Source organism: Mastigoproctus giganteus, chromosome 11, assembly GCF_048544385.1.
Source record: "Mastigoproctus giganteus isolate SK-2022 chromosome 11, ASM4854438v1, whole genome shotgun sequence".
NCBI classification, from domain to species: domain Eukaryota; kingdom Metazoa; phylum Arthropoda; class Arachnida; order Uropygi; family Thelyphonidae; genus Mastigoproctus; species Mastigoproctus giganteus.
In genome coordinates this window covers 73,336,331-73,361,831 of record NC_143585.1, presented here as the reverse complement: position 1 = coordinate 73,361,831, position 25,501 = coordinate 73,336,331, and the positions used below count along the sequence as shown (strand labels likewise).

General features: G+C 38.0%; 1 protein-coding gene across 1 annotated transcript in view; it reads right to left on the bottom strand.

Annotated features, from left to right (window-relative positions):
- LOC150078125 (uncharacterized) overlaps positions 1-25,501 on the bottom strand; it is a 281,371-nt gene that overhangs the window by 236,385 nt on the left and 19,485 nt on the right. The window contains exon 2 of the mRNA XM_090384470.1: positions 2,892-2,963. Coding sequence (XP_090240596.1) covers positions 2,892-2,963 — 72 coding nt within the window. The remainder of the gene's footprint in view (positions 1-2,891; positions 2,964-25,501) is intronic.

Here is a 25,501-nt window from a genome sequence, read left to right as displayed (position 1 = left end):
ACAATCATCATCTAGTGCAAGAGTCATTTCTTCTAAGCACTGGTCTATGGTTAAACCACGCACGAAATTATACCGCAAAACTGTCCTTATCTCATTTCGTGACCACGATGCCATCGCAAGCACTTTACACTCTCACTACTAATGAATAACTGAGCCCATCGACTTGGCGCGGCGGCTACTATGCACGTATGAACATGTCTCAACATGCAGCAACAAGCAGCTTCCTGTGATTTATTGTTGCGTCATATTGCAAAACTTTCCTAGTACCCTTTGTACTAAAAGATATAAAAACGTCAGACATTATATACAAAATTTATATCAAGTAAATATCGTAAGGTAATGACGTGAAAACTTTTAAGTTTGTACAAATAATGTGCTAGTCATTAAAGTTTAAATAAATACTGTAATTATGATTTTGATAATTTTTGGGTGTTTCCTTTATATTTCAATTTTATGAATTCCACCTTTAATTTTTGCAGTGAGGCCCCAGTTGAATATTTTGCCCAGGGCTAGAAGTCTAGGTATAGCACTGGTTCAAAGATGCCCAAAAGCTTATGCTACACCAGCCAAAAAAAAAGTAAAATAATAATAAAAGAAAAGGAAATACACAACCTATGCATTTCCCTCCTCACGTAGGTAACTATGTGACCTCTGAATTTCCCCAAATTGTCAGCCTCAATGGCACCTCCATAGCCAGGTGGGCAGGAGCAGCAGTGCGTAGCACACGCTCCTTGGTGAGACCGGGATTCGAGCCCGTGACCACCAAATACGGAGGATGTGGAAAGATCAACGAATGACCACCGCATATCCCCGGAGCAATATGGCCTTAGTTGCTAATGCTCCTAAAAAAACCAAAACAACAACAGCCTCAACCACCCATGTAGGTAACTTATTCCAGTAATTTATAACTGGCTAGTTAAAAAAAAAAATTCCTGCAATCCAGTCTAAACATCTCACCCCAAATTGAATTTATAGCCCCTAGTTCTAGAATCGTTTATAACCATGAAAATTTCATCCTTGTTCATTTTGCTATTGCCTCTCAGGGCCTTAAACATCTAAATCATGTCTCCTCTAAGGTCCATAGTATCCAAACTGTGCAACTAACATATTCGAAGTCTTTCCTCATATGGATGCCATTTTGCCAATCTCACCAGAGAAGTTACCCATCTTTGGGCCCTTTCAAGAAGCTCGATATCTTTTTTTAGGTGCAGTCTCCATACCTGAACACAGTATTCCAAGTGTGGTCTAACAATAGCTTTATATAATGGGATAATGACATATTTATCTCTACTAGCAAATGTTCAACAAATCATCGACAGGACACCATGGGCCTTCCTTGCAGCCTGTCTACAATGCTCAATATCATTAATAAAAATTAAAAACAACAATAGGCCCAGCAATAAATCCTGAAGGACTCCACTAATAAAGAGCAGTGACCACTGATAACCACTGTCTTCTCCCACTCAACCTTTTCTTGATCCCCAGCTGTTTTGTACAGCTCCAGTTTGTACAGCAATTATTCATGTGGAACAGTATCAAAAGGTTTACTGAAATCTAAGTATGTGACCCCAAAATAATTTTTTTTATGTATTCAGTTCCTTTGTGACTACCTCATATTAGCTAATCAGATTTGTCAGACAAGATCTTCCTTTAACAAATATATGCTGTGATTGCCATATAACTGTGATTGCCAATCCTGTGGAGATGATACTGCATTACTTCTTTAGCCACTAATTCCATTATTTTCCCTGGCACAGAAGTGAAACTAAACAGGTCTGTAATTACTTATTTTATCCTTCCAATTATGTTGGTGGATAGGAAATATATTTGATCATCTCCAATCTGTAGGGACCTTCCCAAATCAAAGAATTCTCCCATTATTACAGCTTAAAGTCAGAGTTGGTTTTCATTTTTCACGATTTATTGTTTCTTACACTTTGGACACCAAAAATTACGAATGCTGCTCGAAAACCTGTAATTGACAGTGACCAACTTAAGGTTTTTGAGAAAATTTTCTTTAGACGTTTTAACAACTGAAATGGTCCACAAAGGCATTTCCAAATTGAGAAAACTGATGAAATAATACTGATAATTTTTTTTTTTTTTTAAGTTTCCAAGAATATGTGTAGATACTTATTCCATTAAAATGTTAGGAGCTGTCACTTTGATTTAAATGGCTGTCACATAACATCGATTTAAAAGGCGTTACTCTTGGCACGTGAAGAAAATTAGTATGGCTGGAGGGGTGGGAGGGAAAAAAGAAAGGGAAGCTAGTACAGACGTTAAATATCTCCCTCGCTCCAAGGCCATGTATCTTTCCGCACAAACCACAAGGACCCCACTTCATTACACCCTACATTTCTTTTACAAATCGTCGTTCTTTCTTACGCGACGAGCACGTGCGCAACTCACAGACTGTCTACTGCATTAAAGCAACAGGGATTTCTCCTGGAGCAAAAACGCTTTTGTCAGGCAAAGCGGGAGATTTATGAAGCAGAGAGGCGCCAACCGTTACAGCAAAAGGAGCGCACCGCAAAACGTGCCCCTGAGGAATCCCCGAAATGGCGCCCCAGTTACTGTATGGCCGACCTTAAACTCCCTTCGGTCCTGACCTCCGTCTGAAACCACTGGTTAACGATGTCTAACAAAACATGCTCGAATGCAAAATGAAACAAAACTTCGAAACAATAAACTTACACAAAGGTGTAATGTTGTTGTCCGAAAATCAAGAGATTTTAGGTGAATTAACTCTAAATCAGTATTTCTTTATATACTTATACTTAAATACTTCCAAACATTTTTTAAGTAACAATATAGATGCTGAAGGGTTTCACTAATATAATGAAAACAGTAACTCATAATTACAAAAGAACAAAACGCTAAAAACTTACAGTTTCTGTAGCTTGGTTAATCCCGTGAAAGCAGTTCCTGGAATGCTGGTGATGTTGTTTTTCTGTAAATCTCTGTTTCAAAAAAAAAAAAAAAACATTCTGTATCGCATATCATAACATAGCAATAAAACAACAATATATGCACACAAGTTATGTGCTTGCACTGATCAGGGGTCAACAGCAGAAGGAACCCAGCGATTCCATCAAAAAAAAAAAAAAAAAAACCACTATAAAACAATAATTTCATAATTATTGTTCATATAATTATAGAATTATATAAATTTCAACAACTTGCTGTTTAATTAAAAATAAACCACGGAGCTTGCTAGGTCTATAAGCTACTTACAGAAAATAATTTAATCTAACAATTAAGTCAATAAAGCGGCTAAGTATAATTAAAAACTTTTCGTCCGCGGGAGCTGTAAAACCTGTCCACACGTGGATTTGATACCCTTACCGATAATACTAAGTAATAACCTACAAAATCTCTATCTAAATTCAATTTAAACTAAAGTATTGTTACTAGGAATATAAAGAAACTCTAAAAAATAAATTAATATGCCAATTTAAGTCAATAAAAAAGCAAAAACTTTTCTATTTGCTGGAGCCGTAAAAACTCTATATGAGCTATTTCAAAAATAAACAAGGTCACGAGATCGACCTATCACAAATTTATCTTAATTTTAAACAAATTACATTAGTTGTAGAATTACTACAAAAAAAAAAAAAACACATTACACAAAACACTAAATTTGAAGAAATTTTAAAAACAAAAAAATCAGACATTACTGAGATTTCTGGAGCTGATGTTCTCCAGATAATACGATTTTCTGGTTATCCCATATTATCTGGAAATAATATGATTATTTCCAGGGAGTATTTAACAGTCACGTAGGCCTGAACGTGTACACCCACTATTGTACCCTCGCTTTGACCACTCTGCTACAGCATGTCTAAACTGGAAGTTCGACATATATACAAGTAAATAGTACCTTCACAAAATACCTCTTTACTAATAAATAACAATTAATGAATTAATTTTTTAGTTAGACAGTAAAGTAATTTTTAAAAAAAAATCGAAAACGTCAGGGATGCTTTCAGCACCCCCGACCCAATTAATTAACTCCAACTCAGATAATTTGAAAAGGTAACAAACTCCAATTTACAATCGGCTTCATTGCGCCACTTATTTTACTTCAGTTTCTAGCTAATGAATTCATTCCACTTCTTTTAACATGCACCTTCAGTTAAAACATCAATCAGGATTAGCATATTAAACGTTTCCTGGCAGGTATAATTTTGTTATTATGCCATTGTTCTTGCACCGAGATATTGTCATTCTGAATAATTTAGGAATTAGCCATTCTGAAACATATCCATATAGACGGCTGGCTAATTACGGTTTTCCAATTGTAAACACTGTGAAATGCTTCCTCCTTCTCCAAATATATGATGGAAAGGTCTGTGTTCAAATTTCGTACCCTCCATACACACAAACAAACACGAAAAGGTCTATGTTTTATATATTTCTTTTGCTACTCTAGGACCACAGCCTTTCTTCGGATCGCTAACTTTAAAGAGTCTAAGTTATTTAAAATCTGAACATTACGACTGGTTGCTGCTAGTATGGCGGAAATAAAAGGTTACAACACAACTGTAAACTCCACCTGCTATTGAGTAGAAGCACCGGAGCATGAAAAGATTTTTTTTTTTTTTTTTTTTTAAGTATTCTAACATTATACTGTTATTAAATCATGAAGACAAAAGCGTCTTAACGGTTGTAATATTTTATTAATTAATTTTAAAAAAGTCAAAATTACATATTATTGGCCATATGGTGCAAGGAAGCCTGAGGCTTTTGCTGAACCAGCAAAAAAAAAAAAAAAATCTGAATTACCCTGAGAGAGAGGGAAATAGAAGGGAATCACCAAGAAAGAGAAGAATGATATCCAGCTAAGGACCTCGGTGTGCCAAGCCCATACTCACCAGATATGAGCCCTTTGGGCATTAGCCTAAAACCGATTCTTCCCACCATCAAAACAGTGGAAAGAATGACGTAAGAACTGCGTCAAGGACTGATATTCTTTTTTAAAGAAATTTTAAGTTTCCATGAAATAATTATTTTAACTTTCCAGTTCTATTAATACAATGCTTTTCTACGCAACAGGCAAAGCATATAAATGACCTATTCCTGTTTTGCTTCTTTTTTGTGTTTGTGACGTTCAAACATAAAACACCTTACAACTGAACACCATCTTTCCCGAAACGCAAAATTATCATAGCGTTGTGAAACATAATTTTATCATAACATTCACATTTTATTGAACATTTACCAGTATTTAATTCTTATTCTTAAAAAAAAATCATCCTGTTTACCTATACATGTATTTGATGATTATCTTGTCGATGCCAAAATCCAAACAGCTTTCTTGTTTGATGTTTTCCTTAGCGAGCTAATTCGCCTTTTAACTTCTAAAAATGTATCCATCAAACAGCAGTGGATTTTTTTTTAAATTAAAACTATAAAAGCTAGGCCAAGTAGTAGTGGCAAATGATGCAAGAAAGCAAACTTATACAGCATCAGCCAAAAAATAAAATAAAACACTTACACACTTCTCCTTATATATCCATACCCACCAAGAATTTGTCCAGTTCTTCCTTGAATTTATTCAAACCATCCACTTGCACAAGTAGTAACATAACAAACAAAAGAAAAAAGAAAGGTAGTAGTAGTAGTAGTAGTAGTGGCACTTGATGCAAGAAAGCAAGTGTAGGAGCTTATGCAGCATCAGCCAAAAAAAAAAAAAAAAATCACACCATTCCCTCCAAATGCCTGTCCAGTTTCTCCTTAAATTTATTCAACCTATCAACTTCCACAACGACAGATGGAAGTTTGTTCCAGCAATTAACCACCCGCTGGCTAAAGGCAAATTTCCGCACATCTATTCTACATCTATCCTTTCTTAATTTGAACTTATGTCCCCGTAGGTTCGTATTCTGAACAAGTGGGAGGAACCCATCAGAATTCAGCGTGCTCAACCCATTCAAGGCCTTATAGACCTCAATCAGATCACCGCGCAGGTGCCTAGTCTCCAGCCACTGCAATTTGCAGAACTTAAGCCTCTCTTGGTAAGAGGATCCCTTCATTCCCCTCACCAATCGTGTTGCTCTTCTCTGTACACGCTCAAGCAAATCTACATCCTTCCTAAAATGAGGCCTCCAGACCTGTACGCAGTACTCAAGGCGTGGCCTGACCATTGCCTTATACAGAGGGACAATCACCTCCTTTTCCCTGCTAGCAAAATTCCTATATATCATTGACAAAACCCCATGACCTGCCCTAGCAGCCTGTCTACATTGCTCAGAAAACTTCATATCTGACTGCACAATTACTCCCAGGTCTTTTTCATTTTCTACCACCTTAAGTGTAATACCACACAGTTGGTACGTTTCTCTGGGGTTACTTCTACCCATATGCAGTACTTTGCATTTGTCAAGGTTAAACTTCAGTTGCCACTTCTTAGCCCATCTGCCCAAATTATCTAGATCCTGTTGCAGTAGCACACTGCCATTACTGTCATTAACAACCCTGCCAACCTTCGTGTCATCTGCAAACTTCGACATTAAGCCTGATATACCTTCATCAATATCATTGATAAATATACAAAACAACAGTGGACCCAACACCGAACCCTGTGGGACTCCACTAATAACATTAGTCCACGAAGGGCAGCACCCATTGATTACCACCCTCTGTCTTCTCCCACTTAACCATCCTTTTATCCATTGTAGCAACTTACCCTTAATACCATTCTGCTCCAATTTGTACAGTAGTCTTCCATGCGCAACAGTGTCAAAAGCTTTCCTGAAATCCAAGTATATGATATCAAAATTATTTTTTGCATCCAGTTCCTTTGTGACCACATCATAATAACCAATCAAATTTGTCAGACAAGACTTTCCCTTAACAAACCCATGCTGTGTCTGAATTATTGCTGCAGTCTTGTCTAGATGATCCTGCAATGCATCTTTAACCAGTGACTCCATTATTTTACCCGGAACAGAAGTTAAACTAACTGGTGTGTAATTACTCGTGTCACCCTTCGAACCTCCTTTGTGAATTGGGGATACATTTGCACATCTCCAGTCCGTGGGAACCTCCCCTGAATCCAAGGATGCTCTCATAATTATGGCTAAGGGTTTGCTTAGTTGCTTTGCCGCCTCCTTTAATATAACTGGATAGACCCCATCCACCCCAGGTGCCTTTCTTATGTTTAACTTCAACAATTTCTCCTCCACTTTGCTCTCAGTTATTACAAAATCATTAAGCACACTGCTACAATTTGATAACCTTCTTCCATTTTCAAACTGTAATAATTCCTCACGTGTGAATGTAGATGCAAAATACTCATTCAGTTTGTTTGCTATCTGAGCAGGATCATCAACAGTCGAACCATCGATGTCAAGTGGGCCAATCATATTCATCCCCTTCCTTTTAGAGTTTATATAAGTAAAGAAATCCTTGCTGTTTTTCTTGGCATCTTTTGCCAAAGATTTCTCGTAATCCGCCTTTGCCTGCCGAACCTCCTTTGTGACCTGATTACAGACTAGCTTATATCTGCTACAGGCTTCTGCGTCGCCTGATAATTTATATGCATCCCATGCATTTTTCTTCTCAGTCACGAGTCTCATTAGTTCATTTGATAACCATTTAGGCCTAAACCTTGAACAATATTTCTTCATCGGTATGAAAAGTCTAGTAGCTTCCACGATTAATTCCTTGAATGCTTCCCACTTAGAATTTACTGTTTGTAACATCGTCAGTTGATCCCACTGTACAGAATTTAAAAACTGTCTGAGACCACTGTACTCCCCTTTACGGAAGCAAAAACCCTTTCCTTTACCCCTGACGGTAGTTACCTCTTTGAGTAAATCCCACTTCAGCACACTGTGATCACTGCCACCTAGTGGTTCCTTTATCTGCAAATTCTTAATACACGAATGATCACTGCTGATAACCAGATCAAGAGTATTACTTTCTCTGGTTGCCTCTCGAACATGCTGCTGCAGAAAACAATCATCCAATAAATCCACAAAAGTCTGACTAGTGTGTGAGTGACCAACCCACAAGTTCCAGTCAATATCTGGGAAGTTAAAATCCCCCATTATAAGACATTCTGATTTACTGGCCCACTCTATTTCTCTGTACAATTGTTCATTGTACTCATTCGAGTCATTAGGCCTATAACACACTCCTACTCTTATTTTTGCTTTTGCAGTGCTTATGTCACACCAAACTGACTCAACAGTGCACTGTCCATCTATATCAACTGGATGCACTTCTTTTGATTTTATGTTTTTCTTAATTAACAGCATAACACCTCCTCCCTTTCTGTCCTGTCTATCCTTTCTGTACACATTGTACTCCCCAAATTCCAGTTCTGCATTCCTTATATAATGTTCACCAACAACATAATAATCAACGTTACACGAAGAAGTTCGGGTGGGGGAGCAGAAAGTGGGTTTTTTTTTTTTTTTTTTGCGGGACAACTGACACATTCACAATTTAACAAACATTCCTATTGATAAAACAACTTGAAATGCAAAGATCTTAAAAAGATCTTTGGGGGGGATCCATTTTGTAGGAGATAATCGGAGAAATGTCTGCAGCCCATGATTCCTATATACCAGGGGTGGCCAACAAGTCGATCACGACGAATTTTAAATATATAAAAAAAATAGATTAGTCAAAATTTAAATGTTATTATTGTTATCCGCCCCAGTGCATACGCTTATTACAAATCCGTTGAACCACATGACTTCTCTTGTTGCCGCGCAGCCGCTAGGCTTGTTAGCGAAAATTCACGCAGTTACGTTGTGGAGGCGTAGCGTATGTGTCGGATTCTTATTTAGATTATTTAATATAATATTAATAACTGGACACTACTTATACGTTAATTTAATATCCTTTGATTTAAAATGAATACTACGAAAAAGAGTAAAACGCATCATTTTCATCAAGAGTGAGAACTATTTTTTATAATGAGAATACTTTTTTGTAAATGATAAAAGAAAAATGTTTGATTTGCAATGCTTCCGCGGCTATACCCAAAAAAAGTAAATTTTGAAAGGTACTCCATGGTAAATACCAATCGGATTTTCCGCCTAATAGTGACCTTAGAAAAAATAAATTAAAAGAACTTAAATACAGATTATTTGCACAACAAAATTTCTTCATGACAACAAGTTAGATTTACAATCTAAAGCAGTAACTGTAGCATCATTTGAAGTGGTCGTCTTGCAAAAAATGCAAACTATTTTCTGATGGTCAATTCATCAAAGTCGCATTTTTAGAAAGAACAGATTCTCTTTAAATACTAAAAGTGTTATGGACATACAGCTCAATTGCTCATTTTTATTCGTATGGTTTTCGATGATTATGCCACTAGAGAAGAACTGCTAGGTATGGTTTCGTTAAAACAATGAACTAGAGCTCTTGATACACTTAACGCATTCAAAAATTTTATTTTAAAAATTTAATTACCACTATTTAAGCTCGTCTCAATAACAACAGACGGAGCTAAAGTAATGACGGGGCATCTTAACGGATTCATGGCATTGTGCCAAAAGGATGATGAATTCTCAGATTTTTTTGAGTTACACTGTATCATTCACCAACATGTGTTATAGCCAGCAAAAGATTAAATACTAAAAGTGTTATGGACATAGCTTTCAAAATCGTGAATTCCATCAGAAGTGAGACTTTTCAAAATGCATCTGGATGAAAATGAACAAGATATGATATTGCACACACATGTAAAGTGGCTGAGTCGGAGTAAGTTTCTACAGAGATTTCTAAATTTGTTGATCAAAGGGAAGATGATTGTCAGTATACAAGATACGAAGTGGTTGTGTGATCTGGCTTTTTTGACAGATTTTACCAGTAAATTAAGTTATCTGAATTGGAATTACAAGGAAAAAATAAAAATGTGGGTGACATATGATTAGTAGCATTTCTGCATATAAATATCAATTTTTGGCATTTTTGGAATTACAAGGAAAAAATAAAAATGTGGGTGACATATGATTAGTAGCATTTCTGCATATAAATATCAATTTTTGGCAATGGCTAAGGATCTCATAGAAAAAAAAATTCGATCATTTTGCAGTATCATTTACAAAAATATCCTATTTTTGAATTAAATAGTAAGAAATATGTTTCTAAAATTGAGAAAGTTGTGAATGATTTTGAAACCAGATTCAGTGATTTTAAAACAATTGAAGACATTGTTCAATATATATTTTATCCATTTAATGTCCACTTAGAAAGAAACTGCAGAAAAAAATCGCTGAGATTTTTCACATGGGGAAAATATTATTTGAAAATGAAATTATTACATTGCGAAACGATATCTTCCTAAAAGCCAGATCAATAGAAAAAGACTTTTGGAAATATGTTTGCCAAGAAAAATACTCAAATGTAAAAAAATGCAGTAAACTTTTAAATTCCTGTTTTGGTTCCACATATCTATGTGAATCGACCTTTTCGTATTTGAAACAAACAAAGACGAAGAATCGCTGTACTCTGACGGACTTGCATACAGAAGATTCTTTACGGTTGGCCTTATTATTATTATTATTATTATTAATGGCCATATGGTACAAGGAAGCCTGAGGCTTATGCTGCACCAGCCAAAAAAAAAAAAAAAAAAAACAAGTTACCCCCTGAGAGAGAGAGAGAGAGAGAGAGAGAGAGAGAGAAGTAGAAAGGAATCACCAAGAAAGAGAAGAATGATGATATCCAGCTCAGGACCCTGGGTTTGCCAAGCCCATACTCACCAGATGTGAGCCCCCGGGGTTCTATCACAGTATATCCCCGATTTTGTAAGCTTGGCAGATGACATGAAGACAAACTTCACATAAATTAAAAAACGTATGAATTTAAAATAAGAATTCTGAATTGCATTTAATTTTAAAATTAATAAACGACATTTTTCAATGTTTTGATTAACTTTTTTAACCATATGCAATGAAATTCTTGAAATGGTAGATCGCAGCACATTCTGAAGAAAAAAAGTAGATCGCATCACAAATTAGGCGCCTCCGTAGCCAGGTGGGAAGGAGCAGCAGTGCGTAGCACACGCTTCTTGATTAGACCGGGGTTCGAGCCCGTTACCACCAAATACGGAAAGGTCAGGGAATGACCACCGCATATCCCGGAGCAATATGGCCTTAGTTGCTAATGCTCCAAATAACATGGACATGTGTTTTGTAAAGGGCGGCTCCTAAAACGTCTGTTCAACTCCGCCTACAAATGGGCCAAAATGTGAATGACGTAGGTTTGTGTGTATTATGTGTGTGTTCTATTGTTCTGTTCTGGCCTCTTGGCTACCCAGAAGCATCAGTCACCTGGACAGATGATTCTGGGTACTCGTCCACACCACGGGAAGGTGGGCCAATCCCAATAAAACACGTACCGTCTCAAAAGAAACTCTGACTCACCTGATGTTGTCAAAAGGTGGACCAGGTTCCTCTGGGGAGCCCATTCCACAGGAAGTGGAAAAGAAAAAAAAATAACTAAATCCCGTGGTGTAATTAAAAAAAAAAAAAAAATTCCAGAGGAAGTGAAAAAAAAAATTAAATAAATAAATAAATAAATAAAAATAAAATAAAATAAATTAAAAATAAAATTTTTAAGCTGCTGTCTGGGGATCCCCATTCATAGCCTGCGTTATTCTGTAGGAGGCTTTCCTGCGCGTGAATACTTGCATCGAGAAGTTCTGGAAGGCAGCAAGGTTCTGCGGTGTCTGTAACAGAATATCCAGTTGTTTTTCAGTGAGAGGGATGGTATTTGCTAGGTCTTGCCTCAGGTCCTCACAGAGAGCGCACTCGAAGATAAGGTGGAACCAATTCTCCTTAGCCCCGCAGTAACAAACGTCTATGGGTATTAGGTCTAGTTGGAAGAGCTTCTCGTTCAATGAGCCATGCCCAGTGACTAGGAATGATGTCTCAAGAGTTAGGGAGAGCCACTTCTGTGACGACTTAGAGGAGGGGAAAGTCACATCCGGCAGGAATCTCCTTGTAACTGCTCCCTTGGTGGAAGTGTCCCATCTTGTCTGCCAAATATTTATCATCTCATTATAACAGCGTGTTTTCTCTGCCTTAGGGTCAGTGTTCAGGTTTAGCTCAATGTCTATCTTGGTTGGAATTTTCTTGTTGATTCTAAATGTCAGGTCACGGAAGGTTACATACAGGTCCAGTGGAAGGATCCCAGCTAAGACCTGGATAGCAGCAGTGGATACTGTCCTGCATACCCTATGGGTAGCCAGAAGCATTGTCCGTTGTATAGAGCCTAATTTGCCTATCATATTAACCAATCTAGCTTGGTGGAACCAAGAACCTACAGCATACGTCACGATCAGAAGGAAGACGGCTTTATAGTACAGCTGAAGCGACTGCTTGGACAGGCCCCATTCATACCTGGTGATTCTGATGATTGAGCTTGAAAATTTTTTCACCTTAGAGCTGGGATGGATGAGGTGGGGGTGAAAGCTTAATTTGTGATCCAAAACCACCCCTAGCACAGTGGTCTATGTGACAATGGGAAGTTGTGCCCCAGAGACTTTAACTTGCGGAGGCCGCCTGAGGTCCAGCTTATTTTTAAAGAGCCTTGCTTGGATTATTCCATAGTTTTAGTGCAGCCCAGGAAGAGAGGTCGTCAAGGACCCGATTAGCATTGTCTTCTATGGCTTTGCGAGAGCGGCCAGACACCATTATTGTGAGATCGTCCGCAAAAGCAACAATCTTGGTATTGGCAAAGAAGCAGGAAAGCCAGTCTTGTAGGATCATATTCCACACGAGAGGTCCCCAGGACTGAGCCCTGAGGGCACCCCCTCAGGGCTCAGTGGGTGATTGGCCTGGAGACGTGATGGTATTTTGACTTTAGAATTACTGTTCTATCTGAAAAGTAGCTTTGAAAAAGTGTATAGAGATGGCTGGAACAGGAGGCTGTCCAGAGGCATGCCAGAGCACTGTCCCACCAGACAGTCAAATGCGCTCTCGAAGTCAATGAAGATGGCAGGTTCAAATTTTGCTTCAGAGTTTTCTATGTGCAGAACTAGATCAAAGAGAGCCTCCTCACAGGATCGTCCTGGAGTGAAACCATACTGGCAGGGGGAGAGGAGATTCTGTGCTTGAAAGAGAGCTGTGGTCCTGAGCGCCATAAGCCGCTCCAGTATTTTTCCAAAGTTTGCAAGTAGCACAATTGGACAGGTGAGAGCGCGGGTCAGTAGGGTTTTTGTGCTGCTTCTTAATTAGTCTCAGTAGCGAGATCTTCCAGTCCACAGAAAAACATCCCTCCTGAAGACATTTGTTGTACAGTAAGAGTATATACTCTGGCCGAAGCTTATGAAGACGGAGGATGAAACTGTATTCAATGAGATCTAATCCTGGACATTTTTGGATGTTAATATTTTGGAGAACTGCTGATAATTCTTCCAAGGTGAAAGTTTCTGTGGTTTCGTCTGATTCATAACTGTTTTAGCAGTACGAATAGCAGTATGCTCAGACAAGTCCTGAGCAGTGTCGTCTGGTGGAAATAGCTTATCCAGGATGTGATTGGCTGAGTCCTGCCAGCTGGAAGTCTCCCGGGAGTCTGCAATCACTGTGCTGAAGATGTCCGGATTGTAGATTTTGTCCCGCATGATCTTGTAGACCAGGCCCCACGGATTTGTCGTGCCAGATTCTCTGACAGTCAGACCATGTTGCCATCTTCCTAGTTGCAATAGCCTTTGTGTATTCATTTTTCTTAGCGATGTAGTCGCTGTATAGTCGTGCTACTTCTGAGGCTGGCCAGTCACGGTGTCGCTGGTAAAATCGGCGAGATCGGTGGACAGACCGTCTAAGCAAGGTGAGTTCCTGAGTCCACCCAGGGCATAGTGGGACGGAAGATTTTCTTCTTGGCAGATTTATAAGAGGCCTTCTGGACAGCTTGCTGCAAGGTGGTAACTAATTCGTCAGCAGTGCGGACACCATATTGGGTTGGATCCGTGAGAGGGAAATCTGAGACAATAGATCTTTCGAAAGCTTCCCAGTCAACATTTTTGATGGAAAATCTAACGAAGTCCAGAATCCTAGTTTCATTGGTGTTTATGGTTGTAGTTAATGTTATGAAGAACAGGATAACTGTATGATCGCTAATTGTCCATGTGGGAATAACTTCCCAATTTGAGACTAGAGGGCTAAGTTTCCTTGTGGAAATGGTGAGATCAATGTTTAACTCTCCAATGGAGCTGCTGTAAGTTGTATACTGACAAGGCTGATTGTGGATCGTTAGATTCCTGCTGCTGATGATGAAGTCCTCAACCAGCATTCCCCGGGTGTCGGTAGTAGAACTAAACCAGAATGGTGATTTTTCATTGGCATCAGTGGCTATGAGGAGTGATTCGGGGACGATGAAGTCCAGGGCGTACTCCAAGAAGTTAAGGGAGTCATTGATATCTGCTGATGGGGGGCAGTAGAATGACATCAGGTAGAAAAACTGTTCAGAGTATGTGACTTGGATGGACGTTGCAAACTGGTTGCAGAGTCCCTGAATGACCAAGACATCCAGATCTCTATTAAGCACCACAATGCATGTTTTGGGATCTGCCTCGGCAGGTTGAATAATGCAGGTATGAATAGAATACCCGGTGATTTTTGCAGAGAGAAGAGAATGGGTCCTAGTGACAAACGGCTCCTGAATCAAGACGATGTCAACAGAGTGGCTCCCTGCAGCAAGGCAGATTTCGTCTGCCACAGTATGTGACCTGTGCCCATTGATCTGCATAATCTTTAGACTCCGGGGTCCAGGTATGGAAGGGGAATTTTCAGTATAGATGAGGGGGCTAGCAATGGAACCATCTCAAAGAGTAGAGCTGGTTGGACTAAACATTAGCGGTCCTTTGCCGTACTAGTTCCAATGCTCTTTGGTATTCTGGGCAGGAGATGTCCCGGACAGAATGGTTATGTTCCCGTCTTCGCCTTTTGCAATTTATGCAGCTAGGTTCTTCATCTCGGTGAGGACACTCAGCATTAACGTGTCCACTGTGAGCACAGTGTCCGCAAGAGGGACAACTGTGGGAACAATTCTGGGAGGTGTGCCCATAACCCAGGCAGAGGAAACATTTTGTTACCACTGTGAATGGGCAGAATCTGTGTGCATTGCAGCCAAGGAAGATTCTATCAGTTGATAATATGTACTTGTAGAGGCATGGAGAGAGACTAACAACACAGTGCTCTGTCAAACTGGATTTGGCCTTAATGGCAAATCTTCCTGTGGTTTCAACTTTTACTTCCTCCCAAGAGAACCCAGAGACAGCCAGGTTCTTGTAATAAAGGTCTTCAATGATAGGTCTTTAGATGTCATAAATCAGTAGCGAGGGATTTGATTTCCTGGGTAGGGTAACGACAATACCTGCAGTGGCCAAGGAGTTGGAGGTGGAGATACTAGACAAATCCTCTTGCGTAGCTGTTTCCAGAAGGACACCCCGGTTTCTGGTAGATTTCAGTGATCTTATTTTGATACTTCTGTAGTCAGTCTTGAGTGTTTTGGTGACCAATTCTTTTATATCATTGCTCGTTTTAAGCTCCAAAGTCATGTTGGCCCTCAAGAGTAGCAAGTGCTGTGGTTTGCTTATGGCAACTGGGGTCCGCAGTATTTTGCTTTCTTGAGTTCGCAAAGGTCAGGGTTTGTCCTTTGCGAACGACGCTTGCATAGGAGGTGGCCTCAGTCAAAGGACAGGAGAATCTGTGGTTCTCAGAAGAACTGGTTTCAGAACCAACAGTGACAGGAAGCTCGGAAAACGTGTCTACTACCCTCTCCAGCACAGCGGTCCTCGATTGCAACTCTTCATTCACTGCTTTCAGCTTTCAGCTTTTTCAGCTAGTAATGATATCCAAACTTGACCATAGCTCCTGGACATAATTACCTGCTGTCTTAGTGAAACAGTTGGTGTCATTATTCAGGAATGAGACTAGAATCCGTTGGAGTTTGGATATGTCCTGGTGCAAAGTAGTTGAACCAGAAGTGTCTCTTGGAACGGCAGCACTAGGTGTATGGTGGAGTTTGGATATGTCCTGGTGCAATAAGGTTGCATCAGAAGTGGCTTCTGGAGCAGCAGTAGGTGCTTGGTGGAGTTTGGATATATCCTGGTACAATGAAGTTGAATAAGAAGTGGCTCCTGGAACAGCAGCACTAGGTGCTTGGTGGAGTTTGGAGATGTCCTGGTGCAAAGGGGTTGAATCAGCAGTGGCTTCTGGAACATCAGCACTATGTGCCTGTTGGAATTTGGAGGTTCCTGATGCAGGTTAAATCAGAAGAGGGTGGAGAGATTCCTAGCCTTCCTTGGAGAAGATTTGAGGGCAGATGCAATGGTAATTTTTTTACTGACTTATCACTGCAGGAGTCTTGGTGGCCAGTTGGGAGGTAGCAGTAGAGCTGGCTGGTAAGGCAGAACATAATGGGCCCTGATCAGATTCCACAGACAGTGGGCAACCCTCATCTTGGGAGGGGTATGCAGCTAGGGAGATGCCAGCTCTTGGTTCTTTGATCTTCTTTCTGTCCTTTTTCTTCTTCTTCAATACAAGATTACCACTCTTTGATGGAGTCAGTTGGGACACTGGGCTGAGGTGGGCTACCAGGATCAGGCCCTTCTTTAGTGGTGGAACTGGAGCTTTCGTACGTAATCATGGTAGAAATTTCAATCAGTAATGTGGGATGAAAAGTATGCACTGAAGTATGAGTGTAGGGATGCAGCTCGTTAGGGGTGAAAAGCAAGTGACACAGGGGCTGGTATTGGACTGTCCAAGTGGTTTAGTTATTAATCAGAGTATTGGTTCGTAGAGCGTCCACAAGGGGGAGCTGCAATTTGCATAACAAATCAAATCCACGTGTTTGCAGTCACGTGACTTTTGGTCTACGAACAAGCCCTTTTGTTTCTAAGGAGGAAGAAGCAATGGCCACCCTCTAGCGTCGTAATTTATCGTTAGCACTAGTATACGTATGCAAAAACCCCGTAACTCATCATAGTAATATGCATATAATGTATCGGGAGTACAGTTAATCTTCCCAGTGTTCCAAAATGCAACTTAATAGCTAACAATCAGCAAAATACTACTAATTCCAAGTGAAATAAGGGGTAGTTCATCAATAAGCAACAGCTAGACTAATATGGGAGCAGCCATGTTCGTTAGGAACAACGTGGTAGCTGGAGCAGCAAAGAAATATTTTGAAAATCGTTAATAACATTGCTGTTCCCTAAAAGTCTGGAATAAAAATGGCATGTACGAACTCACCAACTCAAGGAGAATCCAGGACGTCAAATTATATCCAATAATGCACAGAGAATACCACAAATTACTCCAAATAATAAACAAACATCACAAATTAAGTTGGCCACCCTTGCTATATACATGTGGTCCTGGCTACTAAAGAGTAGTCATCCCTCGCCGGGTTTCGCTGTAATATCTCCATCACAGAATGGTAGAGAAAAAAAAATAGTTTCCGGAAGACGTTGAATGTCACCGTCTTCCGGTCCACACACACACACACACACACACACTAAGTTTTCTTGTTTTGCTCTCTTAGATTTCTTTCATATTCTAGAATTCTTTCATTTTTCACAGGACCCTATCGGCATGATCTTAGCTTTCTGGCTTAACTTTATTTATTTATTATTTTTATTTTGTATTCTTTAATTTTATTTATTTATTTTTTTTTTTATTCTTTAATTCTTCCTTTTGGTCTCTGTCCGGTCCGCTATGATGTATACGTATACTTTAATGTGTAGATCATAACAGAAACAGAGACCTAGCTTATTGCAGTGGCTCCTACGATTTTCGCTGCCGACCCTTTGAAGAAGTAGTTCATGTCCTAGGACCCACGGCTTTAGGTACTTACATTAATTATGCTTATGTTAATTGCATTTTATTTCAGGTAATTTCTTTTTGGCATACAGGTGCTCTCGATTCTTCCATGGTAATTACACCTGACAGTTCAGCTTCCCTACCTAATAACACTGATAACATTTTTGTCTATATTTCATTATGGTTGCCAGTTTTTTCTACGATTTCTGTAGTATCCCGGATCCATAATTCATTTTAATATTTTTAATTCCTTTCTTGTTTGCTAAGACTTTCAGTAATTTCATTACATCTCATCTTTATCATTATATATATGTGACTCATGAAACTAATACTTGTATCAGGTACCAAAATGTTTTAAACCAGAGACCGGCAGCCTTAACCATAAAATGAGCTACTTTAAAAATAAACAAGGTCAAGAGATTAACCAATTTCTTACAAGTATATCTTTATTTTAAACAAAACACACTATTTGTGGAATTATTTTAATTTTTTTGTATAAAAAACACATTCGGTACGTACATAAAAATTGGAAAGAAACTTAAAATAATTATTTGCCTCATTTACTTTTAAAGAAAATCTCATTAATTAAAATTTATGAGATTTCCGGCAGCGGTGCTCACTAGAAAATTATATTTTTATCTCTGTGTACACGATCAGTCATTAGCCGATCCTTTCTAATACAAATAAAAACTCTTTTTGGAGCACTCCTCGTGGGTAATAAGTAGTGATTATTATCTACTTATTATTAAGTAGATAATAAGTGTAATAAGTAGATGATAATAATATCCACAAAAGTCCCTATAGTATTTTCCCTAATAAATAAAATTGAAGCAATTAATTTGTTAATTAGAAAGCAATCTAAGAAATGTGTATTTTACGTGAAAAGCTTTCAGGATTGCTTTCATTACCCCCCCCCCCCCCCATCATCTCCGGGTTAGAGATTTTGAAAAGATGATAACTCTATAATACTGCCACTTTAACATATACATTCTTTTTCAAGAGAAAAAAAAAGTAAAGTACTACATGAAATTTGAAAAGAGTTAACCCGTTCTATAACAATGTGTGTGTGTGTTTTTTTTTTTTTTTTTTTGGCCTTCGACTTTTGGTCTGACGAACATACCTGGAAAATCTTAAGAACTAAATGATCCATTGCCGCTTGTTTTTCCTCCTTTCCAGCACCACGCCAGAACGTACACGGGTGTGTATGAGGTAGTGGTTTACACACGTGAGAAGAGAGGAGTGCCTCCGCACATGTCTAGCTAATCTGAGCCTGACACCATTCAAGCAGAGCTTTCCTCATTACCAGCTGGTAGCGGGGTCGTTTGGAATGAAGCTATTTTTATCATCTTAACCAGCTGCTGAGCCGCCGCGCACTAAGCAGGATTTAGACGTACGACAAGAATAAAGGAAAACATGAATTTAGATAAAAACTTGTCTTTTAAAGAGCGCAAAACCCACTTTCCAAACAACCTGGCTAGCCATATACAAGTACTGCATTTTTATATATGACTGGACAGTCATTAGGTTTAATTGTAATCACGTAATAGAAAAAACAAAACAAGATGCCCATATGAACAACATGACAAAGGGATAATACAATAGCCATAAAATGTAATCGGCTGAAGGAGGTTATAAATCACATGAATGAAGCAAAAATTTACTCCAGCAAATTGCTGCAACGTTTTCACACAGAAACACTTAAAAAATAATAATAAATAAATAAAAATATTACCATTCTCAACTACCTTGGGGGGGGGGGGTAAATAATTTGAAATTACCTGGTAATATCCTAATAAGTAATAAAATGCAGATACTTTCCAAGTGAAAATTAGTTTACTGAAATTTACGGTACGCAATTAAAATTCCAGACCCTGGACAATTCCAAATGGCGTTAACTCAAAATTCGACACACTGAGGTACGTACCTCATCATGCTCTAACGATGAAATACAAAGTTGAATTCAGAAACGTCACCACATTAATTTTTCATTTGGAACTGGTCAAGGTCGGGAACCTGTGCTTGCTTAACATTTCAATAAACTAATTTTATGTGGAAAAGTCAGTATTTTATTTACTTATTACAACACTTTTTGACTTACACAGTTGTTTTAGAAAATGTATACTTTTTTTTTTTTAATTTTAATGTTTTATATATGTAGATAACAATTAAGCAAGTAAACATGAAATTACCAACTTCATCTTTGATCACATGTTTAGTAATTCGTTCAGTAGTAGTTAATTCGATAAATTACTTAAACTGCTGCTCAATCGGGAAGGGAGAGTATCGTTGCAATGAGTTTGTTTATTTGTATCAGCATAGAGAATGAAAATTTTTTGGATAAAGATACAATAAAGTTTGTGACAAAAATTTTGCTGATAACGATTACGTTAAAACATAAATCCGATTTCGAATTTATGGCAGAGCGTATTTGAGATTTTTACACAATAATTAAGTATTCGGAAATAAAATTAAGAAAACGGCGAAGGGAAAGCCTGTTGTTTTTAAGGACATCTTAGTAAAGTCATCTGCTTCGGTGCTGAATTTGTACTGTATAGATATGATAAAAGTCTGCTGCCTCATTTTCCAAGAATTCTATGAGGGCCTTAGTTGATTTTCTTTCCACTAAAAAAAAAAATTTAACAGAGGAAAATATCTGTGATGTGATTTTTCCGAAAAGGGTTAGCAGCTGTGGTTAATAAAAGAAAAGAAATGAGTACTGTACTTGCCTTGTTTGGAGAAATATAAATGTTATTTTGGTTGAGCAGGAAAAGTAAAATCTGACGAATTTTTTTTTTTTTTTTTTTAACGAAAAATAAAATAAGTAATTCTTCGTGAAGAGTTACACTTCGATCCGCACATCAGGAACTCACGATAATCACAATCGTAGCTGTTTGTACCACTACCGTGGTGCTTGGAATCGACCACAACCAGCGCCAATTGTAAGAGGCAGCTGAATACTGTGTCCCTGTCTGGTCAAATAGCCCGCATGTTAAAATGATCGATGTACAACTCAATAGTACCATGCCCTTAATCTCGGACCCACACCTGCACAATGGCTTTCCATTCTAAGTCACATTCCTCCACCAAAACTTCGTAGATCCAACGACTGGTTAGGGAATACACTGTACAATAAGTTACAGTATCTGAAAACTCGCAACTGCCTATTTACGAAGCTATTGCTGATTTAAATACACAGTCGAAGCTCTATATAACTACCCCCCAGGGAATGAGAAAACGGTCGTTATATCGATTGTCCATAAAAGAGCATTAGGTTAATGAGAAATTGGCCGGGACCAGCCACATACCACGTTATAACGTGTGGGACGTTAAAAAGAGAGTCTGATTGACCAATGGTCACATGAATTGTTATTTTTTCTGCCTTCAGAATATAGTAAAACTTGGATAACACTGAACCGGATACCAACTAATCATGGAATTTGTGCAGATTTCCTTTATAAGTAAAATAAAATAAGGCAAACTATCAAACATACTACTCAAGAATGTGTCTCGAGGGCCTACAGAGGGGGCGAAAGAGATTTCTTTCTACTGACACCAGACTTAATTGAATATATTGATAATTTAGAGTGGTTGGTTCTCAACCGGTGTGCCGCGATCCTTTTCAAGTATGCCTAACGTGACCATTTATTTTTTTCCTCAAAACGGGACATCTACTAATTTTTAGGTAATAGTATGTGTATTCAAGAAAACGCATATTTCTTCATAGTTTTTATTTATTAATGAAAAGAACAGGAATAAAGACGTGAAAATAAATAATTTATGTGGTCTTATATTTTTCTGAAGAACAAATTTGCTTGAGTATATTTGGTGTTGATTTCAAATAAGAATGAAATTCTTGGCAGGATTTCTTAAAATTTATTTTGGTAATTAACATTGCTTTAAGAACTGCAACTTGCAACTGTGTTTTTTCGCTCGGCCATAACTTTTTCATAAGAGAAAATACCCTTTCTACGGGTGCATTAGTGCCGAGCACACAAAATATATTCAATAATTATACGAAAGTTCGTATGATTCAAATTATTGGTGTAAAGTGTTTGAACAATTCCACCCAACGACTTTCGGTTGAAACATTCCCAGTGTTCCAGTCTCACTTTTTGCGGTGTAATGTAGTTAGAAATAAGTGAATACTCATCAAATACTTCTGTATCTTGGTTACAATTAATAAATCCCTTTTCAATCAATACATCCATTACACTTTGAATTTCTTCCCACGTGGGTATTTTGGTTAAATTCGCCCATTCAAATATTTCTAATTCTTCAAAGAACAAAGTCCACTGCTCCAAATATTTTTTGCTTATTTTATAGAACTCAGCAGCTGTAGTTTTCATATATTCTTTGTCAACACCACTGCAGCCACTTTCTTGCAATTTTGCGATTAAATTACGAACGGAGTGGGGAAGAAACAGAGTACTTTGTTTTAGGGCCAAATTGTCTTTAAGTTGATTTATTTCCTTCGTGACTTCAATTACAGAAATACTCTGACCCTCGATCCTTAACACAACTTGATGGAACGTTGCTGACTGTGCATGCATAAAAAAAAAGCCATGATTCAGAGTTAGGGTTTTCAAAAAAGGTTCTCAATATGTTTGGACATTTATCGATACTCAAAAAGTAGTTTTTTAATGGCTTGTACAGTTTCAAAATTCTTTCAATAGCAGGCATAAGCGCAAGCCACCTAGTTTTACTATAGCCTAGCAATTTGTGATACTCTGTGGCAACTTCATTACAAAATTCTTTCAGAGCTACAACGCGATCACTATAGATATAAAAATGTGAATATATTTTCACAATAACGCATTCAAAGTCTACAGGTAGACAATCTGCGGCAGTTTTAATCGCGTTGTGAATTATGTGAGCTCCAACACCCGATTCGTATCAATGTTCTTCCGAGAGATAAATTTAGTTTTGCATAAACATTGTTGACGCCTCGTCTTTTCAATTATCCAAAATTGCAGTTAGTATTATCTCCACAAAATGCCACGATTTTTGAAGTCAAATTATTTTCTGTCAATACTTTCATTAGATAATTGACAATAACGTCTGATGTTTCGCCCGGTTGGTCTTGATATTCTAAAAGTTTGACTTGTGTGCCTTCGTATGGTAAAAAGAAGCGAACTAAAACAAGGAATATTTTCTTGTACCCGTGGTTTGAAGCATCAGTTAATATAATAACACAGTTGCATTCGCTGAGGCGATCTTTAAATTCACCTATTACTATTGGCGCTAACACATTTACAACAATAAATTTTGTTTTCGTACGAGCACATCTAAATTTCTGTTCAAAACATGTTTGAATTAACTTAGAAGCACAATCGTTTGAGCGAAAACTGTGGTTCTCTTGTACCGTATGATAAGCCCAGGCGCCTTCCGTCGAAGCAACTTCCAGATCTTTCGAAGTTGGTGAATCCGTTTTCTTAAAAAAATTAAGCATCGAAGAACTCGAAACTGCAGCAAGATCGGAATTTTTATGTTTTTCTGATCTTAAATGTTGGTTAATATCGCTGGCACCTCCATGGGCTATGCTAAATTCTGTACGACACTTTTCACATCTGACGTCCGATGGAGTACTTCTTTGCTTTATAAACGGATACTTAGTTTCTAAGTTAACATTAAAAGTGCGTTTAGGCATTGTTAAAATGAAGGGTTCACGTACAAGAAATTTAAATTGACTACAATAACACACGTCGATAAAAAAAAAACAATAATCAATCGTCTGACCGACTTACATATGTGTGAGACGTATTGCCATGCCGTCATCGCCGCGCTACTAGGCGCTACCGTCGGATGATTTTTTGATATTTCGCGCCTTTTCTTGAAATGCCTTTTCTCGAAAATGGAGTAAACCCACAAACCATCATAATGACAGCTACTTTTGCGAGATGAATACTGTATATCAAAGTTTAAAAAGTCTGCAGATCGAAAAGTTGTAGTGTACTCTCTATTGCTCCAGTGCAACACAATGTAGACGTAATTATCAATATACCTTCCAGAAGTCTTCAGAATTGGACACACACAAACTTATTATTATACGAGTACTACCAGACTCTTTATACAGTATATCACAGTACTAGTATGCAACTAACGTATCACATATAAAAATTTTGACACTAGATTTTTTTTTTTTTTTTGTTTCACAGTTTAGTTCATTTAAGTGGTCTGATTTATTGTTTAAAAGCCGACCCTTCTGATATACGCATTTTAGTTGAATACAAAAATGTATTTTATTTTATTTATTTATTATTATTTATTTTTTTTTTTTTCGGTAGTTGTTGGCGCATCGGCTTCTGTGGCCATAATGCACCTCCCAAGGTTTTTCAGTACTTTGATCCGAACCCGCGACCGTTGGGTTGCCAGGCAGGCACTTTACCCACCCGGCTAGCCCGGTCGGCACAAGCATGTATAGAAACCTGAATATGATGATATAGCAAACGATGAGAAGAATAAAAATTTATTTGCCTTTCTCTTCTCCCACCATCTCTCTCCCTACAATTATGGAAGAGGGAAGGGGGAATATTATCATAAAAATATATTTCCACTCTTTCCATAATTGTAGAAAGAGGAGGAAGCGAAAGGACATACTATTAGTATCGCTGTGCACTTGATTTTCTGGTGATATGCAACAGTGACATGCAATATGTTGTTGTATTACTGAGTACGACACAACTCAGTAGAAGAATGAAAAGAGCATGTACTGTACTTTTTTTTCCCCTAAAACTAATGCACAATTATTATTATTTATAAATGTTGTTTCCACTTAGTTTCGCGTACAAGTTCAGGAAAAGACCAACGTAGTTCTAGCCCACGTATACAAAAATTTCAAGTTTCTGACCCTATGTAGCTGTCACGGAGTATAACAGAAAATGTATTTATTATCCATAATGTGCTGTCTTCTTCCGCTGGGTTTATGACAAATTTGTGTGCAGGACGCTTTAAAAAATCGCGCTAAATTACGAAAAACATCAATTTCAGTAGTTGCAAAGGATCACCAGACGGTTTCGAACCTTCTCCAGTTTGCTTATAAAATGAATAATTTTCAATCAGTACATAAAGTTATTATTACGGTTGTAAAATTTGCTGATTATTCTTATATATGAATTTCGGGCTTCTCCAAAACTGCAGGCCATAATTTTAACTGTATTTAATTGAGGACAAAAAAAAGAAACATATGGTACTGACTAAATAAACAGGTTATCACCCTGTACCCTTTTACCTTATTTATACAGGCAAGAAACAAACAATAACAACAAGCACAGCTGTGAGCCCAGAATAGGACCATTTACGGAGACATTACGGATACTAGCAAGTGACCGGCCTACTAGGTCAGAGAGGACGCCGGTCGCTGATCTCCTTTCTTCACAGTTTAAACTTTAAGTTGACCTAAAAATGCTTTCTATGTTAGGAGTTGTAAGATATGCATATACACCTGTTTCTGATTAATCTACGCCACGTGCAACAGTTGAGTTCAGTAAAATCAACCCTGTTTGGGTATGTTCCTCCCATAATGTTCACTTTTTTTTTTTTTTAATTCGATATTCTGATCATGTTTTAGAAAATTTAACAAGCAAATTTCTTAAAATATGAATACGTACTGTAACTAGTAATTTCAGTCATGGAGCAATCCTACTAACTCAAAAAAAAAAGTTTAGTGATAACACGATACTTCTAACCTCCTCAAATAGAAAAAAATA